At 49.5% G+C, this 18,408-nt stretch overlaps 1 protein-coding gene across 1 annotated transcript; it reads left to right on the top strand.

Moving 5' to 3' along the window:
* The first annotated feature begins 8,553 nt into the window (after positions 1 to 8,553).
* Positions 8,554 to 18,408, top strand: LOC118670487 (dendrocyte expressed seven transmembrane protein). The gene is made up of 2 exons (XM_036337537.1): positions 8,554 to 8,603; positions 16,464 to 18,408. Exon 2 carries the CDS (start codon positions 16,477 to 16,479, stop codon positions 17,665 to 17,667), a length of 1,191 nt encoding a protein of 396 aa, XP_036193430.1. The 5' UTR covers positions 8,554 to 8,603; positions 16,464 to 16,476; the 3' UTR covers positions 17,668 to 18,408.

Genomic DNA, 18,408 nt, shown 5'->3' on the forward strand with positions numbered 1-18,408 from the left:
GATGCCTCATCCTCAGGCAAGTCCAGATGCTGGAGTTTCCTGCCCACTCAGGCTCCACAGCCCTGGCCCCCCACGTTGCAGCCCACTCGCTGTTACGGGGGCAGCTGATTCCCCCGACCTGATCCCTGAGAATGCAAACACTTCCACGCGTTGAGGGGGTGGAGGGCAGAAAGATGTGGTCTGTTCCAGGAGTTCGGGTGGTTCTAAGGATTGGGGATCCTATGGGAAAATGGAGGTGGGTGGGGAGAGTGGGCAGAACTTTCAGCTCCCTCTCAAGGCTCCTGGGGCATGTTGGGGTCCCACCCCGGCCTCTCCGCAGGTGTGACTGACACCCAGAAACAAAGGGAGAAGATGGGCAGAGACGTGTGTGACTGACAGGTCAGGCTGCTGGAGACAAGGATTCGTCTTCTCGGATCTGGGAAGGTCTGCCGGCTGGAAGAGAGGTGCGTCCCACAGCAGAGCCTGGTCCAGGCGTCCATCTGGCTGTGGGGCCCAGGCTGCCGCCCTCAGGGCCACCTACGGAGGGAAGGGAAGGTCTCAAGGAACAAGATGCATGAGCTGGGCCGGGCTGCAGTGGAGGCTGAGCCAGCTGCATGCCCGGGCTCCACCTCCTACCCCAATTCTGCCCTGTGCCCGCATCACAAATAAAGTCACGGAAGAGGCATGTGGGTGCCTTCTCAATGCTGCGAACACAAATCAGGCAACTCCCCTGATACCTGAACTCGCCCAGTTATGCCATTTGATTTAATTATTCATAACCACCATTAATAACTGCTGATCCTCGGGCAATGAATGGAGCTGCTGGGCTCTGCTGACAAGGTGCATGGGCCAGTACCGCCCCAGCCAGAGACTGTTCTGAGCTGGTAGGCGCCACTTCCCCCATCAGTCCTCAAAGCACAAGGCCCTCCATCAGTCATTGCTGGCCTTATCTTATGGATCCTTTAAATAGCAGGCAGTAACAATTTATTAGCAATTTTCCAGAGTCTCTGCCTCCTGGCTAGATGTTTTTTCCATCTTGAGAGCTGAAGTAATATTTCTTCTAAATCTGGCTCTTTTCACGACATGGAGGAAGGCCAGTCAGAGTGAGCCTACAGAGAAGGAACAAGGAGATTAAGACATTTCCATTTCTTTCTCCCTGCTTACTTGCAAAAAAAAAAAAAAAAAAGAATCTAGTAGTAGCAAGTGAATAACTCTGTGTGTGTGTGGGGGGGGGGGCGGTTACAGAGACTAGATGAAAAACAAATCTTTTATTTCAATCTTATGTTGCAATCTTTATGTAAATTTTTCATTCCTCCTGACAGAATGTGGTTTCTAAAAGCGGGTGAGAAGTCCAGTGGCCGGAGGCTCGCAGACTGAGCTGGGGGTGGCGTGGTGAGGGGGTCGGAGTTGCCCGCAGCCCAGCCTCCCTGCCCTGCCCTTATGCCTCAGGCTTTTGGTGCCTTAGTGGTACCCGAGATCAAAAGTAGCGAACAAGAAGCCACTCTTGAAATGATCGTGTTTTCTTTGATTACAAAATCTGCATTATTTACCGGTTATTAGCTAATCCACATTATTAACCGGTTGGTAGCGATCAGTATTAACGGTTTCACCTGGTTTTAGAAGCTCATAATACACCACACCTTCCTGATCCCACCAAACGCAGAGCATTGTCTTCTTTCCGAAGCGATTTGGCCTTGCAGTCGATGTTGATGGTTGGCCTGGATCAACCCATGATTTTGTGTGTTTGGGATTCTCAAAATAAACCCACTTTTCATCGCCAGTCACAATTCGATGCAAAAAAGACTTTCTTTCGTGCCGTTGAAGCAACATTTTACTGATGACTTTTCGGTTTTCCATTTGTCTTTCGTTCAGTTGATGTGGCACCCATTTTCCTTCCTTTAAAATATTTCCCATTGCTTGTAAACAATCGGAAATTAGCAAACCATTGGGTTCGATTCAGCAAACAAGCAACATTTAATCTTTCTGCAAGTTGTTGCTGAGTTTGACACACATCTTCATCCAATAATGCTTGTAATTGTTGGTCTTCAAACTTTTTCGGTTGACCTGGACGCTCTTTGTCTTTCACATCGAAATAATCACTTTTAAAGCATTTAAACCAGCGTTCACAAGTACCTTGAGATGGAGCATGTTCACCATAAACTTCCCGAAGTATACGATAACTTTCAGCAGCACTTTTCTTCAAAATAAAGTAATGAATTAAAACTTCCCGCAAATGCGCTTTTTTGGGGGCACGAAATTTGACATTTTTAAGCGTAAAAATATCTATGATGTTAACACCTTCAGAAAATTTGACATATGAACTTTTGAAGCTTGTTGTCAATACAACAAAATAGCATACATATCCAATCACATATATATCAACATATGTGTAGCGCCATCTACTGAAAAGAATCCGCATTATTAACCGGAACGCCTAGTAATCAGAGACAGGTGCGGGCACTTCACCAAAGAAGATACAGTGGGGCCTTGACTTACGAGTGTCCCGACGAACGCGTTTTTTGAGATACCAGCTGTCTCTCTGCCGATTTTTTGCATTGAGCTGACAGAGTAATTTGAGTTAACGAGCTCCTTAACGAGCTTGGTCTCGGAACAAATTAAACTCGTAAGTCAAGGCCCCACTGTATAGGGATGGCAAATAACTACATGAAAAGATGTCCACATTATTAGTCACTAGACAAATGCAAAGCCACAATGATGCACCACTGCACCCTGTTTTCAGAGTGGGTGAAATGAGAAGGACTGGCCCCACCAGACGTTGGTGAGGACATGAAGCAAGTGAAACTCACCCTCTGCTGGAGGGGAAGTAAAACGGTACAGCCACGTTAGAAAACGTTGACCATTTCTTAAAGGATAAACATCTACCTACCGTATGACCCAGCCATTCCACTCCTAGGTATCTTCCCAAAAGTAATGAAAGCATGTGCCCATACAAAGACGTGTATCCAAATGTCCCTGAAAGGGCGAGGGCTACGCCCTCCATCTTACCCTAGCAGCCATGTGCTCAGCAAGGCTTCTTCCCCGGAAGCCCAAGCCTCTGCTAGCCACGCCCAGGATTTCTTTAAACTAACCAATGACAATCAAGGGAGGTGTGTGCCATAGAAATGACCACATCCTGTGTCACCTGGCCAATCGGCAGGGCCCACAGTCGCCTCTCCTCCCCTTACTCCACCCCCCTATAAAACTCCTCTTCCCACCGGGCTAGCCCTCTCTCTGCCACTTGGCTTGCCATTGCATCGGTGAGTGTGGTCGGGGAGCTGAACTAGTTCGAATAAAGACTCTTTGCTTTTGCATCGGACACAGCTGGCTCCCTGGTCTATTGGGGATCTTGAAATCTGGGCAGAACAGTCCCTAGAAGTTTTATTTTTAATGTCTTCAAAGTGCACATAACCCGAATGTTCATCAGCAGGTTTATAGATAAATTGTAGTATGTCAAACAATGGAATACTAGTAGCAATAAAAAGGAATGAACTATTGATAGCTGAAACAACATGGATTAATCCTCAAATAATTACACTGCTTGAGAAAAGCCAGACAAAAAGGAAAAAAAGAGTGTATACTCTATGGTGCCATCTATGAAATTCTAGAAAATATAAATTAATCTATTGTGGCAGAAAGCAGATTGGTGGTGGCCTGAGGGTGGGGTGGGAGGAAGAGGACACAGTGATGCACATAGGAAACTTCTGAGTGGTGGAAATGGTCACTATCTTGATTGTGATGATGATTTAAATATGTATAATTGTATTACACCTTAATAAAGGTGTATTTACAAGTGACTTGACCTTGAAAAAAATGGAATAAACTTAAGTGCATATTACTGAGTGGAGAAAGCTCATCTGTAAAGGCTATATACTATATGACATTCTGGAAAAGGCAAAACTGGAGACAGTAAAAGAGCAGCGGTTGCCAGCAGTTACGGGGCAGAGAGGGCTCAGTAGGCAGAGCACATGGGATATCAAGGGCAATGGAACTACTCTGAATGACAGAATACCCCCTATAATGTTGAACACAAGTCATTACACGTTTGGCCAAACCCAATGAACATACAACGCCAACAGTGATTTGCGATGTAAACTTCGGACTATGGGTGATTATGATGTGTTAATCTATGATGTAGATTCCTCCATCATAACAAATTTTCACCCTGGTGGGGAATGTTGATAGTGGGGGAGGTTGTGCATGTGAGGGACAGGGTATACATGAGAAATCTCTGTGCCTTATGCTCAATTTTGCTGTGAACCTGTAACTGCTCTAAAAATTAAGGTTTAGCCCTAGCTGGTTTGGCTCAGTGGGTAGAGCGTCAGCCTGCAGAGGGAAGGGTCCTGGGTTCGATTCCGGTCAAGGGCACAGGCACATACCTCGGTTGCAGGCTCCTCCCTGGTCCAGTTGGGGCTCGTGCAGGAGGCAACCAATCCATGTGTTTCTCTCACATTAATATTTCTCTCTGTCTTTCCCTCTCTTTTTCACTCTCTCTAAAAATCAATGGGAAAATATTCTCGGGTGAGGATTAAAAAAAGAAAAAGAACAAAAAGTAAGGTTTATTTTTTAAAAGTGGCTGAGCTATTGGGATATTTACTCTCTCTCATGCTAGGTGTCTGGGGCCAGAGGGGAGAGGATTTGTTCAGTGACTACAGATGCTGCCGAGGACCCAGATGCTTCCCATATCTTGCCTCTGTTTTCCCTCATGTTACCAAAGTGATTGCAGCTCTTCTAAAAGTCGCAGGCAGGCACAACCCGGTATAATGAAGATGAACTTATTTCCTCCTGTGCGTGTCCTTTTAAGAAGGCTAAAAACTTCCTCCAAGACTTCCCTTTGTTCCCCATTGGTTAGGGTTGAGCCCATACCCGTGGTCTGATTGCAAGGAAGGCTGGGGAGAAGGTGGGAAGAACATTTACCTGAGCCAGACCCTGGCACTTCTAGGACCCTGTGGCTTGACTCATTCCCCTCCCAGTGTCTCCAGTCAGTGAACTTGGCCTCACCCTCTCGCTTCTCTCCGGTTCTCCCTCACTCTATCCTCTACCCCTGAAAGGGTTCAGTGTTGCACAAACCTTTCTAGATAACTTCTTTGTTCCTGGGTGTAGATGCCCTTACATGTGCATCTGTCTTAACAGCCAGACATGGGTCATGCATCTGCCATCAGGGGAACCCTGGGATCTTGCCCAGGCCTGGTGCACAGTTATGTTTGAAAAACAGACTTGAACAGGAGACAAAGCTGATGGAGCTAGACAAGGTCCCAGAAGGGACAAAAAGGCAAGGGGGGTGGGGCTGGGGAGAGAAGCGGCTTCAGCAGAGAAGGGGGTGGGAAGCACTGAAAGACTTCTGTTGAAATAGCAGAAGTGGTCAAGGTCTGTCACTCGCAGGATCTGAGAACAGTAGACCTGGGAATGTCACCCTGAATTAACAGGACAGAATTTTAGAGTAGAGATGGCCTGGAATTCTTGCATCGTTCCTTCAACATATGAATGAAGTTTATTACCTCTACTAGGTTGTTCATAAAACATTACAATAACGTTTAAGGGGTTAAGAGCTCCTAAATGTCCAGGCCGGGCCTCGCAGCCTCACAAACACCCTCACCCTGTCTCTGTTCTTCAGAGGGATCCCCGGCCTGGATGAGTCACGGTCAGGAGTGAGCCTTGGATTAGCCATGCTTCCTTACTCATCAAATCAAAACTCACTTCTGCGGTAAAATGTCAGCATGACTGACCACCCCAGGCAGCATCCCAGAGACCCCTGGAGGTTCAGGCCCCAACTTCGGTTGGCTGGTGGCCACCGGGCCCTGGCGTTAGGATGGGGATGGTTCCTGCATATCAGACCCTCTCCACCACTGCTGTCCGGAAGCTATGTCTCTGAGGAATACAGGCACTCTCCGAGTCCCGCCCACTAACCGCAGACTTTCAAAGCCATTAAGGAACACAGGAGCTGAATCAGGTGAAAATCCCCAGCTGAGGACAGCGTTTCCATCCTCCAAGTTCACCAGAAGCCAGGAAAGAAACCTCGCAGCAACAGCTGAAGCTTACCTGCTCTGCTGACACCCCAGCCCCTTGACATTAACCTGTGCCCCCACTTTTTGGAGTCTCCAAGGCCCACGTAGCCACTTTCTCCCACTCCAAAGCTTGAGGCTTTCAAAACCATACTCACTGGCACCCCCGTGGCCCCTGCTGGGGACCTCCTTGCCACCAGGGCTGCTTCTAGCAGCCGCTCCCAGAGTTACTCTCCTCAAACCACAACCTCTGTTGCCGTCCCCCCTCCTTCTTTTTGAAGGTTCCCTCTCCTCTCCTCCGAGAGCTGAGACCATCCTCAGCAGCTTTTTTCCTTTCTTCTCACCTACCTCCTCCTCTGTCCCTTCTCCTATGCAATTTTCTGTTCTTCCCCAAACCAAAACCCTTGCTTCTCTACTATTGCCTTCTTTCTCTCCATTTCCACCCCCGGCATTACTACCAGGTATCTGTTGACTTGACTTTCCCCTCTAGCTTTCGATTCACTCCCAACCCCCTACCCAAATGGCTTTTTCAAGAGAACCAGTGACCTAACCACCAAAGTCTAAGGCCATTCCATTCTTCCCACCCTCGCGATCTCCAGCCTGCCCTGCATTCTCCACTCCCGACTCTTCCCTTCCCCGGGACCCCAGCATTGCATCTGGATTCCCCAGTGGGGCTTCTACACTGCAGTCTGGACCTTCTTATTTGAATGAAAACACCTTGTTTCGAAGGCTCTCTTCCCTTAAAATCAGGACTAAATCAGCCCGGTGTGCAGGGCGGTTAGGGCTTGCCCCCTAGCCTTACCCTGCAGTCACATCCAGACTTTTGCAACTGTCTCAGTGGGCTCCATGCATTTGCCTGTGCTGTCTCCCCCGTCTGAAATGCCTCCCTGCCTACCTCCTCCCCACCCCCACCCGCCACACACACACATTAGAGGCTCCTCCCAGTCTCCCGGAGGCAGCTGTGCTCCTGAGCCTGCCCTAGTGTTCTGTGAGCTCCATGACTCAGCAGCCACCCCGACCTTGTGAGTGTCAGGAAGGCACCCCGTGGCCCAGTACACAATACACCGAGGTTCTCTCTTCTGCCCTTCTCTCTCCACACGTCTCCCTCTGGAGATCCCTCTGGTTTCATAGTTTCCGTTTGCAACTGAATTCAACAGAAATGCCCTGAATGCTGTGCTGCAGGCATTCGTCTGGCTAATTCTCAGCTGTCTTTACACCCCAGGTCTTCTTCTAAGCCCAGGCCCGTGGTCCCGGCTGGTCACAGGATGAATATTTCCACCTGGACATCTATCTGGGACCTTTCACTTCTCCAGTCACATTCCCTGCGAACCTCCATGCTCTTCATTTAATCAGAAGACTCTGAATCGAGCAGATTATCCTCTATAATGTGGGTGGACCTCCTGCAATCAGCTGAAGTCCTTAAGGCAGTGGTTCTCAACCTTGGCTGCACATTAGAATCACCTGGGAATCTTTTTAAAATCCTGATTTCTGGGCCTCATCCTCCAGAAATTCTGTTTCTTTGTTATGGGGCGGGGCCACAACATTAGTAACAAAGAAACAGAATTTCCGGAGGATGAGGCCCAGAAATCAGGATTTTAAAAAGATTCCCAGGTGATTCTAATGTGCAGCCAAGGTTGAGAACCACTGCCTTAAGAGTAAAAGGACTGAGGCCTCCGGAGGAAAGAGGGAATTCTGCCTGCTCTCCACCTTTGGATTCCAGTTGCAATATCAACTCTTCCGTGGTTCTGTTTCTCTGGAGAACCCTGACCAATACACTGGTCCTGCCTCCTAACCCAGCTTCCTGCCCCTGTACTCACTCCCCTCCAGTGACGCTCACTGATTCTCTTGTAAAGTTCATTTGCCTACGACCATCACTGGATCCCTATTGTTTATTGATTGATAGCTGTGTGTCCTAAACTTCAAATGTTCACATACCTTCCCTTGAGCTTTCAAGGTCCCCTCTCTACAATTACTTATTTTATATTTTTCTTTATATCAACTCTTCTCGGGGATATCTGCATTTTGTCAGGAACCCACGGGTTTTAAGATTCAAAGCTCTTGCAGCTATAGTATGGGTCTCAATCCAAAGGCGAAGGATCGTTTAGTGGAACTAGACCTTCCTAGTTCCCTGAAACCACACAAGCTGGTCCTCTTGACTTGCAGCTCAGTTTCTAGGCTGGTGAGTCCTGTGCAAGATTGGGAGGCAGGACGGACTTTACACTAGTCTGCGGTCATCGCTGCAGAGGTGGTGCCTTCACGCAGCCTGCCTCTCCGACTGCGGGTGCAGTGAGGACTGTGATGTGGGGAGTGTGCGAGTGAAGAGGAAAGAGGGCAGGAGGCTGACCACCCGAGTTTTCATAATGTACTCCTCGTGTTTGAAGACGTCCCATTTCATGATCCGCTATCATGTCTGTTCTGAGGAAAAATACCAGATAGACATCAGTAGTTCCTTTACACCAGTTCTCCCCTCTGACAATACGAAGTGACTTAGTCACTTTGTGTGAGAAATAAAGCCGTTGATTCACGGTGTTGTGACCCTCTTGTCATTCTGCTTCCTTTTTTCCTGTCCTCTATCAACACGGACAGCCTGGGAAGGACAGATAGAGAAGAGCCCCTGGGGAACCTGTAAGTAAACTTTCAGGATAATCTTATTTTTGAAATGGCTTTTTTTTCCCCCCCACAAGAAAAAGTTAAATATTAGTACAGCAGAATAAACAATTGAGGCCAGAGGGTATTTGAATCCCCCTCTTCTGCCCCTGACAGCTTACCTACCTGCAAAATTATCAGAAAGTCTTTGTAATGCTGGCTGAGGGATCTGAATACCCTCATTTCAGGGAAGAGCTTGGCATGAATATCCTCTTGACAGAGTAGCTTGTGGTGACTTAAGCTTCTCCCCAGCCTTTGGGGGAAGTAATCCCTGTTGGCCCAGCCTCGGGTGGGGCAGTGGTGGGGACGGGGCTGCCCTGCCCGTCTGGGACAGCGCCCCGGGACATGCACAGGATGGACTGAACTGTTCCGTAAACGTTCTGTTTACCTGGTAGCTTTCATTAATCTTTCCTTTCTTGTGTGAAGGTTGCTTTCACAGAGGCGGGCACTTGCTGGCTTTCTCAAGGCAAGGATGATTAAAACCAAGTTCTGAGGGATTCATTCCGCCTCAAACGGGCGCCTGCTCGAGCTATTTTGGCAGGCTGAGAGAACAGGATGTTCACAATCAAATGATAAGTTTGCAAGAATTTTTTTAAAAAGAAAGAAAAAGAGAAAAGCACAAGAAACGCTTTATTCTTCTTTTGCCCCAGTTACAGGCATGGGACTGCTGTGAAATGCCAGCACCCGGGGCCAGCTCTGCCTCTCTTCTCTCTTCTTCCCTTTATTTCAGAGACTGTTGGGCGGCAGGAACCTTAGCACCGGGCCAGCCCCAGGGGGCTGAGGTCTGGAGAGGTGAAGTGACCTGTCCAAGGTCACACAGCCCGCTCTGGGGGAAGGCAGACTAGACCACAGGTCTCCCTGCCGATGCCCCTTTTCTATTCCACTCTGTCCTTTGTCCACATTTCCTTTAAAATGGGATTCCCATCAAGCCCCGAAGACAGTGAAAGAGGCTGGTGGGTTCAGATGAGGTTCCCACAGGGGATCAGCAGAGCGGGCTGGAGGAGCACCTCAAGAATAGAGGGCGTGCCCATCTGGGTGGATTTTCCCCAGGGCGTCTGCAGACTATCTGGGCTTGCTGAACGTGAGCCAATGGCTTCTGCATGGGTGCAGGGGCAGAATGAGTTGGTCTCACTTCCTGGAAACTTCGGGATGTCAGCCAAGGCGAGTGCTCCTCCAGTGGGCAGGGGGAGCACTCGGGCAGCTCCCAGGGTCCTCCCCTCCAGGTCCTTGGGGTTGGCCAGCGCTGGGGCAGTCCGGTGATGTGCATCTGCTACCTCCCCCAGTCTAGAGGCTCCGGGTGCGCCACTCACTCGGAGGTCCTCAGTGTCCTTTCAGGGCCCGGCGCCATGGCTGCTGCCTGGGCCTCGTATGTGAAGCAGGGATGGGTTCTTTGCACCTTGAGAGTTGATGGGGGCTTGAAGGATGGTGCTCAGAAATGTTGGTGCCCTTGACTCCCTAACAACGTGGGTGACTTCGGGGGTGGGGTGGTGGCTGGGAGCCCATGCCCTCCATGCCCGGGCTTTTGTTGCTGCCACTGGCATTCCGCCCCGGGGGAAAACACGCGAACCCACTGTGTATGCCCCTCCCAGCTTGTGCGTGCACCTCGCAGCTGCTGCCTGCTAGCATGTGCAGGCTTGATGGAGAAGCGTGGCCACTTCTGTTTCCCCTGGCAACAGCTGAGCTCCGCGTGAAAGTAGGTGAATGTGCACTCAGGCTGGAGACACAGGCTGCGAGGTTCCGCATGGCTCCTCATCGCCAGCCCTGTCCCTTTCCTTGTTCCCGTGCACTCAGCCACACAGAACAGCCTTCACCCCGTGAGGGAGAGACGGGCCTCAGCTTTCGATTCTCTCCTGTGGACTCCGGAGTGGTCCTCCCCCTCCCCCTGCCGACTGATGTATGGTGCAAAGTGCAGGTTAGAGATCGAGGCAGGGAAGTGGCAATGACTCTGGGATATGCTGTTGGTAAAAGCAAGAAGCAGGTATTTGATGCACGGGAGACAAGGATGTTGAATCAGGCAATAAAAATTATTGGTAATGGAGGCAACATAAAGAGAAACGGCAGGTTAAAGGGACCAGGTGAGCCTTTCAGAAGCTGCTGGAAGAAGCAATGGAGAGGGAGGGAGGGGCTCAATCCAGTAGCACAAGAGAGGTGAATAAAATAGAATCAGAGCTTTTGGGGCAAAAATAAATATTCCCAAGGCATAGAGGAAAAGCCTTATGCGTGAGACTGGAAACTGGCCTGCAGCATGATTTTAAAACGTCCCAGGGGCAAAAGAGGGAAAAGGTAATTCAGATCTGCGGAGAAGAGGAAGGATAAGGTGGGGAGGGAGGGGAGGCAGAGAGAAGACGAAGTCATGTGAGGATTCCCCAAAGACCATGGGCTGCAAACTGGCTACCAGTAGACACAATCAGCCAGAGTGTTTTAAAAATAATCTGAGTCTACTTAAAATAAAATAAAAAAATCAGATGTCACCCAAAGAAATCTAGATTTCAGCTTTTCTTGAAAAAAAAAAAAAGAATCAGGAAATCTGGCAACTCTACAACCTTGTCTCTGTACCGCCTGGAAGAAAATTTGCTGGCGGGGGGCTGCTGCTCTGGAGCTTACACTGGGGCCCGGGCTCTCCGCTGCCCATCGCCTCATCCTCCTCACCCCCCAAAAGTATCTGTCTCCTGATGGCCTTCGCTCCAAGGCATGTGTGACCCCTGCAGGCAGCTGCGGTGCGGAGTGCTGCCCACACTGCTCTGGCTTTTCAGCGCAGGAAGAGCTCAACAGAGTTGGGCCAACCCTGAAGGCGCCTCCCATCCCGGATGCTGGGACAGATGGCTCGGTTAGGAAGAAGGCTCTGTAGCCTGGACCTCAGACCAGGGGATGGGCCTGACCCTGGGAGTTAGATCGGCAGCCAGCTGGAGGGCGCAGGGAGTGTGCTGGAAGGGCAGGGGGAGGGCACCGGATGCAGGTGACAGCGAGGAGAAAGCTCCTGCCGGCATCGCTGCATCCGCATTTCAGGACGCATGCGTGACTGGGATTCTGGGAATGTGTTTCCACCAAATTTGGAAGCTCCTCTTTGAGGATCATGTTAAAGAGGGTCTGAGAAGCTGCCCGTCTTGAACCTTCAGTGTCACTTAAACATGGGTTAGAATCCTGGCTCTTCCCTTTAGTCTGTGTGACCTTAGGCAAGTTCCTGAACCTCTCTGAGCCTCACTTTCCTTATCTACAATGTTTAGATATAGTCCAGAGTTTCTGAAGATGAACAATAATGTGTCTCAGACGTGAAAACAGTGGCCAGGCACTCAGTCAACAACTTGCTAACTGTCCATGATCATGACTCTTGAACTAATTCTTGGACAGAGGCACAGGCTATACGTTGTCCACTTCCCCACTTACGTATTTTGTGGAACCTGAAGGCAAACTTGTTGGGTGGGAAATTGAGCTCCATTTAGCTCGGGAGCCCTGTTAAGGATTTTTAAACGGGGTTCATGAAAAGTCAGCCATGAGACATGTGTGTTGGGAAGTGTGTCACCGATGGTGCAGAACTAGGGGCTCACTCCCAGCTCGCCCCCAACACCAGGACGGCTGGGCCAGTCCCTTAGCCTCTTTCACTTCCTCACCCATGGAGACCAGCCGGCCTAGCATCCGTCATCAGCCACAGGAGATGGCTTACATGACATTTCATTAAAACTACAGAAAGTTAAAAACTCACCTCCTCAGCTGCACTAGCCCTGTGTCGAGTGCTCAATCCTTATGCGTGGTTAGTGCCCAGCCTATTGCACGGCACAGACCTAGAGCATTTCCCTGGTCGCAGAAAGCACGAGGGGACAGAGCTGAGTACCGGAGCTGCTGTCCTGGGCTGGTCCCGTTGAGAAAGAAATAAAGAACCACCTTGTCCAAACCCTGATTCCCTGATTAGCGGGAGAGGGAAGAACTGGGGTATGTGGAGAAAGATGACAAGCAGCAGTGACTGCGCCTGCGCAGGAGCAAGAGGGGGCCGCCCGCAGGCATCTGAAGGGACACGAAGACATCCTTGTTGGTGTCTTTTGGTGACAAGCTGTTTTCAGCACAGAAACAACGGGGAGGATATTAGCACTGTTGCTTGTTAAGAAAACATGTGCCTCTTGCAGGACAACATTGCAGTCATCTCTCTTATTTAACTGGTATTAGATTTTATTGCCGAGTGTTCACATTTTAACGTGTCCATAAATCTGTTTCTTATCTTCAGAGAAATATCCGAATCAAGGACACACTGTACAAAAGAAGGAAAAAAGTGAATCTAAAATGTGCATTATTAATTTTTTAGGAAGCAAGCAAAATGGCGCCTCCTAAGGGGAAAGAGAGAAAAATAAAACAGCTGGGACTGGACTTCAGGCTTGCCTTAGAGAAAAGGCTGCTGATTTGAGACACACCCTTACAGAGCCAGCTATGTTGATGAGAGAAAACACTGAGCAGATGGAAGTGGGGCCGTGACCCACAGGTCGGTTGTGGGATGTGTTTGCAGCAGGTACGCAGTGAGCTGAGCGTCCTGTCACGTAACCGAGTCGTGGAATCCGGGCACGATGCAGGCAACAGGGAGCTGGCCAGGCGTCAGAGAGACCTGGTCTGAGTCCCGCTCGGCCACCTGCTCTCTGTGCGAGCGCTGACACATTGCAGTGAGCACGCTCCGCCTCAGTGGCCCTGTGTGAGCACTTGTCTCCAGGGCAGTGATGGCGAACCTATGACACGCGTGTCAGAGGTGACACGCAAACTCATTTTTTGGTTGATTTTTCTTTGTTAAATGGCATTTAAATATATAAAATAAATATCAAAAATATAAGTCTTTGTGTTACTATGGTTGCAAGTATCAAAAGATTTCTATATGTGACACGGCACCAGAGTTAAGTTAGGGTTTTTCAAAATGCTGACACGCCGAGCTCAAAAGGTTCGCCATCACTGCTCCAGAGGCTGCAGGCAGATGCTGTGGGTGAGGTGGCCAGGACACAAGAGGCAAGTGATACCTGTTAGTGTGTCGGTTAGTCAAATCATGGCTCGGGTCCACTCCAAAGCCAGGACAGAGAGAGAGAATAGGGACACACTTAGGAGGAGAGGCAGCCCCTCCCGACCTGCTCTGGTGTGGGTAGCCCTGCCCTGCCCTGCCCTGCTCACTGCTGACTGCTGGGGTCCTCCTGTGCATGCAGTGAAGCAGGTCTCATCTAGCTTGGACCAGCGATGCTGGGAAAGAGCCAGGAGAACAGGGGCCCATCGGCGAGTTCAGGGTCAGAGAGGTCTGGGAGGGGACGGGTGCGTGGAACACTGCCAACCTTCACACCAACCCCAATTCTGGATGGAAGCAAGCTTTCAGGAAAAAAGAACTGCCTGCCTTTGCTGGGCCTCATTCTAATGACCGTTCCAATTCCCTTTCCTCCCCTTAAAGTAAGATCATTCTCTTGAATCTCTGATAAGGCCAATTCCACATGGTAATGACCTTTCTTCAACACTTAAATTCTCCCCATACCTCTTTCTGTGCTGAGCACTTCCATTCAGATTTCGTGAAGGGGGGCTGCAAGCCCTCTAGATCATGGCTGGAGAAATTGCCACAGGTTTGTTTCTAACCTGCCTCTTTCCCCATCTCGTTTCTGCCCTCCATTAACCCCATTTAGCCGGAACCCAGGTGGGGAATCATTTGCTCACCTGAGGGGGCTCAGTTCACGCCCTCTAGCCAATGCCTGGATGCCTCTCTCACACTCTGAGCGTAAGTCACTGGCTCAGACATATTGAGATTCTCCATAAATGCAGCTCCATCCTATCTCATGTGAGACGAGATAGATTTATTTATTTATTTATTTATTTATTTATTTATTTATTTATTTATTCAAGAGTGTTTTAAAATTGATCAATGCCTTCATTCAAATCCCATACATATGGTATAATGCTCATTAATGCTCATTAGGTATTTATGTCAGTCAAGAAAGAAACATCTCTCATTGATTTCGTATAGTTCCAAGCCAGCCCAGGTTCATCACAGACCTAAATCTGCATGATTGACAGGGTGGTAGCAGCCCCATCGCACCTTCGTTTTAATTATGCCAGATCTTGGTGAAAAGAAAAGATAATTAACTCAGTGACAAAAGATTCTCGTTTCCCTTGTAAGAGTCTCAGGAGAGAACTGTGCTCAGCGGTAGGGGCAGGAGGGGGAGACCCAACGGAACAGGGCGGAGATACAGTGGCCTCAATCCAGTCCCACATTGAAGATGCCCTTGGTATGCTTTCTGGTCTGTAAGATGAGAGCACAAGAAAACAGATGGCTACCAAAAAGTGACCATACTTAGTGCAGCTTATTGATTTCAGCCTGTCCGTCGGCCTAGGCATTGTTTCAACCTTTAAGACCCATGATACAGTATTGCTGCTTTTATTGAGTAACAAGCACTGGCTAACCCAGCAGCACAGAACTTAGTGGCTTAAAATAAATAAGCATTTATTATTGTACACGTTTCTGTCATCAGCCGGAGGACTGGCTGGGGACTAGCTGGTCTAGCAGTTAGCTACCTATTGGCTGAGTTGATGCAATAGATTGGTCATGTGTCCCTCATTATCCAGCAGCCCAACTCCTATAAGACACATTAAATAATGCCCCTCCCCAAGGATATCTGTGTCTGAATGCCTAGAACCTGTGAAAATGTTACCTTCCATGGTCAAAGGGACTCTAGATGTGTGCTTATGTCAGCGGTTCTCAACCTGTGGGTCGCAAACCCTTTGGGGGTCAAATGACCCTTTCACAGGAGTCGCTTAAGATCATCGGAAAACACATATATAATTACATATTGTTTTGTGATTAATCACTATGCTTTAATTATGTTCAGTTTGTAACAATGAAATTGGGGGTCACCACAACATGGGGAACTGTATTAAAGGGTTGCGGCATGAGGAAGGTTGAGAACCACTGGCTTAAGTGAAGGATCTTGAGACGGGAGATTTTCCTGTGTTATCTGGGTGGGCCCAGTATCATCACAGGGAACCTTATGAGAGGAAGGCAGGAGGATTAGAGTTAAAGAGAGAAGATACAAGGGGGGGAAGCAGAGGTCAGAATAAAGCAGATGCAGCATTGCTAGCTTTGAGATGGAGGAGAGTCCATGAGCCAAGGAATGAGGCAGCCCCTACCAGCTGGAAAAGGCAAAGAAATGGGTCCTGCCCTAGAGCCCTCTGAACCCAGTTTAGACTTCTGACCTCTAGAACTGAAAGAGAATAAATATGTGTTTCTTTAAGCCACTAAGTTGGTGGTAACTTGCCACAACAGCAATAGACGAACACACCTGGACTTGTCAAAAAGTTAGTAGCAGGGTTCTAAGAGGAAGGCAGGACTCAGGATTGGCACACTGTCACTTTCCTCACATTCTATTGGCCAACCATATCACAAGGCATCCCAAGCTCAAGGGTTGAAGAAATGGAGCCCACCATTTTTTGATGGATCCTATTTCTCCTACCTCTTTTTTTTTTTTAATATATTTTTTAATTGATTTCAGAGAGGAAGGGAGAGGGAGGGAGAGAGAATGACAGAAACATCAATGATAAGAGAGATTGATTGGCTGCCTCCTGCACGCCCACACTGGGAATCAAGCCCGCAACCCAGGCATGTGCCCTGACCGGGAATCAAACCGTGACCTCCTGGTTCATAGGTCAACGCTCTATCCACTGAGCCAGGCCAACTGGGCTATTTCTCTCATCTCTTGATGGGAGAACATGGAAAGTCATATTGTAAGGGGTGCGGGGACCAAGAAGGGTAAAGGATTATGGCCTTACCCCCATGCCCTTCACAAGGTGACAGAGGACGTTCAAAAGCAACATCTGACCCTGTCTCTTTTTCATTTCCAGGGACACAGCGAGCATGGGAGTCTGGAACTCGGGCACCCATCTCCTCCTACGTCTTTGGGGGATGTATGTGTCTCCAAGAAGCCCTGGATGGGTGGACATCCTCCAACATCTGGGAATTTGCTCTTTTGTTGCTTTCAGTTCGGTGGGCCTCCTCTCGGTGGCCTTCTCCTGGTTTCTGTCCTCGTTCCTAGTCTTCACCATCTCCTGGGCGATCGCCTGGGTTCTGCTGTGCTGCTCCAAGCACGGGAGGTGTTTCGTGGCCCTCTTCTTCCTCTCCTGTGGCCTGCGTGAAGGCAGGAACGCCCTGATTGCCGCCGGCACGGGGATAGTCATCTTTGGACACGTGGGGAATATCTTCCACAACTTTAAAGGGCTCCTGGACAGCATGACTTGCAACATAAGGGCCAAGAGCTTTTCCATTCACCTGCCACTTTTGCAGAGGTATATTGAAGCCATCCAATGGATTTACGGCCATGCCACTCACCTGGATCTATTTGACGGCCTCGTGTCTTGGAACCAGACTCTGGCAGTCTCTCTCTTCAGCCCGAGCCAAGCCCTGGAGGCACAGCTAAATGACACCAAAGGCCAAGTCGTGGGGGTCTTGTACCAGATGGTGACGGCGGCCGAGGTGTTGTCCTCCCTGGGACGGCAGCTACTGGCCCTCGCGGGGCTCTTGCTGGTGCTTCTCGGCACAGGCCTCTTCATGAAGCGGTTTCTGGACCCCTGTGGCCGGAAGTTTGAAAACGTCTACATCACCAGACAATTTGTGCGGTTCGATGAGGGGGAGAGGCACCAACAGAGGCCCTGCGTCCTCCCGCTGAGTAAGAAGGAAAGGAAGAAGTACGTTGTCATCCCGTCTTTCGGACTGACGCCTAAAGAAAAGAAGAACCTGGGGCTGTTTTTCCTCCCCATTCTTACCCATCTCTACCTCTGGGTGCTGTTTGCAGCCGTCGATTTTCTGCTGTATCGGCTCATTTTCTCAGTGAGCAGACATTTTCAAAACTTGCCGTCGCTGGAGGTTCACTTGAAACTGCGCAGGGAGGTAGGCGCCCCCAGGCACTGGTGGGGGTATCCTGGCTCTTTGCTGGGCCTTTTGAAAATGGTCATGAACCTCACAAGGCAGGGCAGTGTCTCACCACCTCTGGGTCTCCGGCGCCTGATACAGTGCCTCGCACGGAGAAGGAGCCCATCGGATGTTGGGTAAACTGAAGTCCCTGTGTTAGAGTATATCATTCTGAACATGTTGGGTCACTGTGTTAGTTTCCTGTGGCTGCTGTAACAAATCACCACGAAGTGAGTGGCTAAAACAACACAGATTTCTTCTCTTCTACATCTGGGGAACAGATTTCTGAAATCAGCGTCCCTGGGCTGAAATCAGCTGCTTTGGCAGAGCACGTGCCCTTCAGCTTCTAAGGGAGATTCCACTCTTTGCTTCTTCCAGCTCCTGGTGGCCGTTGGCATTCCTTGGCTTGTGGCTGCATCACTCCATCTGTCTTCACATCGCCTTCTCCCTCTGCCTCCCTCTCAAAGGATGCATGTAATTGCAGTAGGGTCACCAGGACAATCCAGTGTAATTTCTCCATCTCAAGGTCCTTAATGGGATCTGCATAGTTCCCCCTCCCCCAGATAAACCACATTTACAGATTTGGGGATTAGAATCTTAGGTCATTGGGGGGCCATTTTCAGCCTCCGATAGTCAACAGGCACTGAAATGTGGGAAGAGGGGTCTCTAGTGAAACACGAAGTTGATTCCTGGCATGAACCGGACAGGTCAGATTTAGGGCCTGCCTTCCTCTCTCCGCAGACTCGCTGTGCACACAGACTGCGCGTGCCTTCCCTGAATGAGACCACCTTTTCTTGGCAGCCTGAGTCCTTCTCAATCATAGGAGGGATCCTAATGCATCAGTGTCGTGTTTAAGAGGAAGGTCAGCCCTAACCGGTTTGG

Source organism: Myotis myotis, unplaced genomic scaffold (assembly GCF_014108235.1).
Source record: "Myotis myotis isolate mMyoMyo1 unplaced genomic scaffold, mMyoMyo1.p scaffold_m19_p_16, whole genome shotgun sequence".
Classification (NCBI taxonomy): Eukaryota; Metazoa; Chordata; class Mammalia; order Chiroptera; family Vespertilionidae; genus Myotis; species Myotis myotis.

What these genes read in the sequence shown, in the direction of transcription:
- LOC118670487 (XM_036337537.1), top strand. Translation starts at nt 16,477, where the DNA reads ATGGGAGTCTGGAACTCGGGCACCCATCTCCTCCTACGTCTTTGGGGG.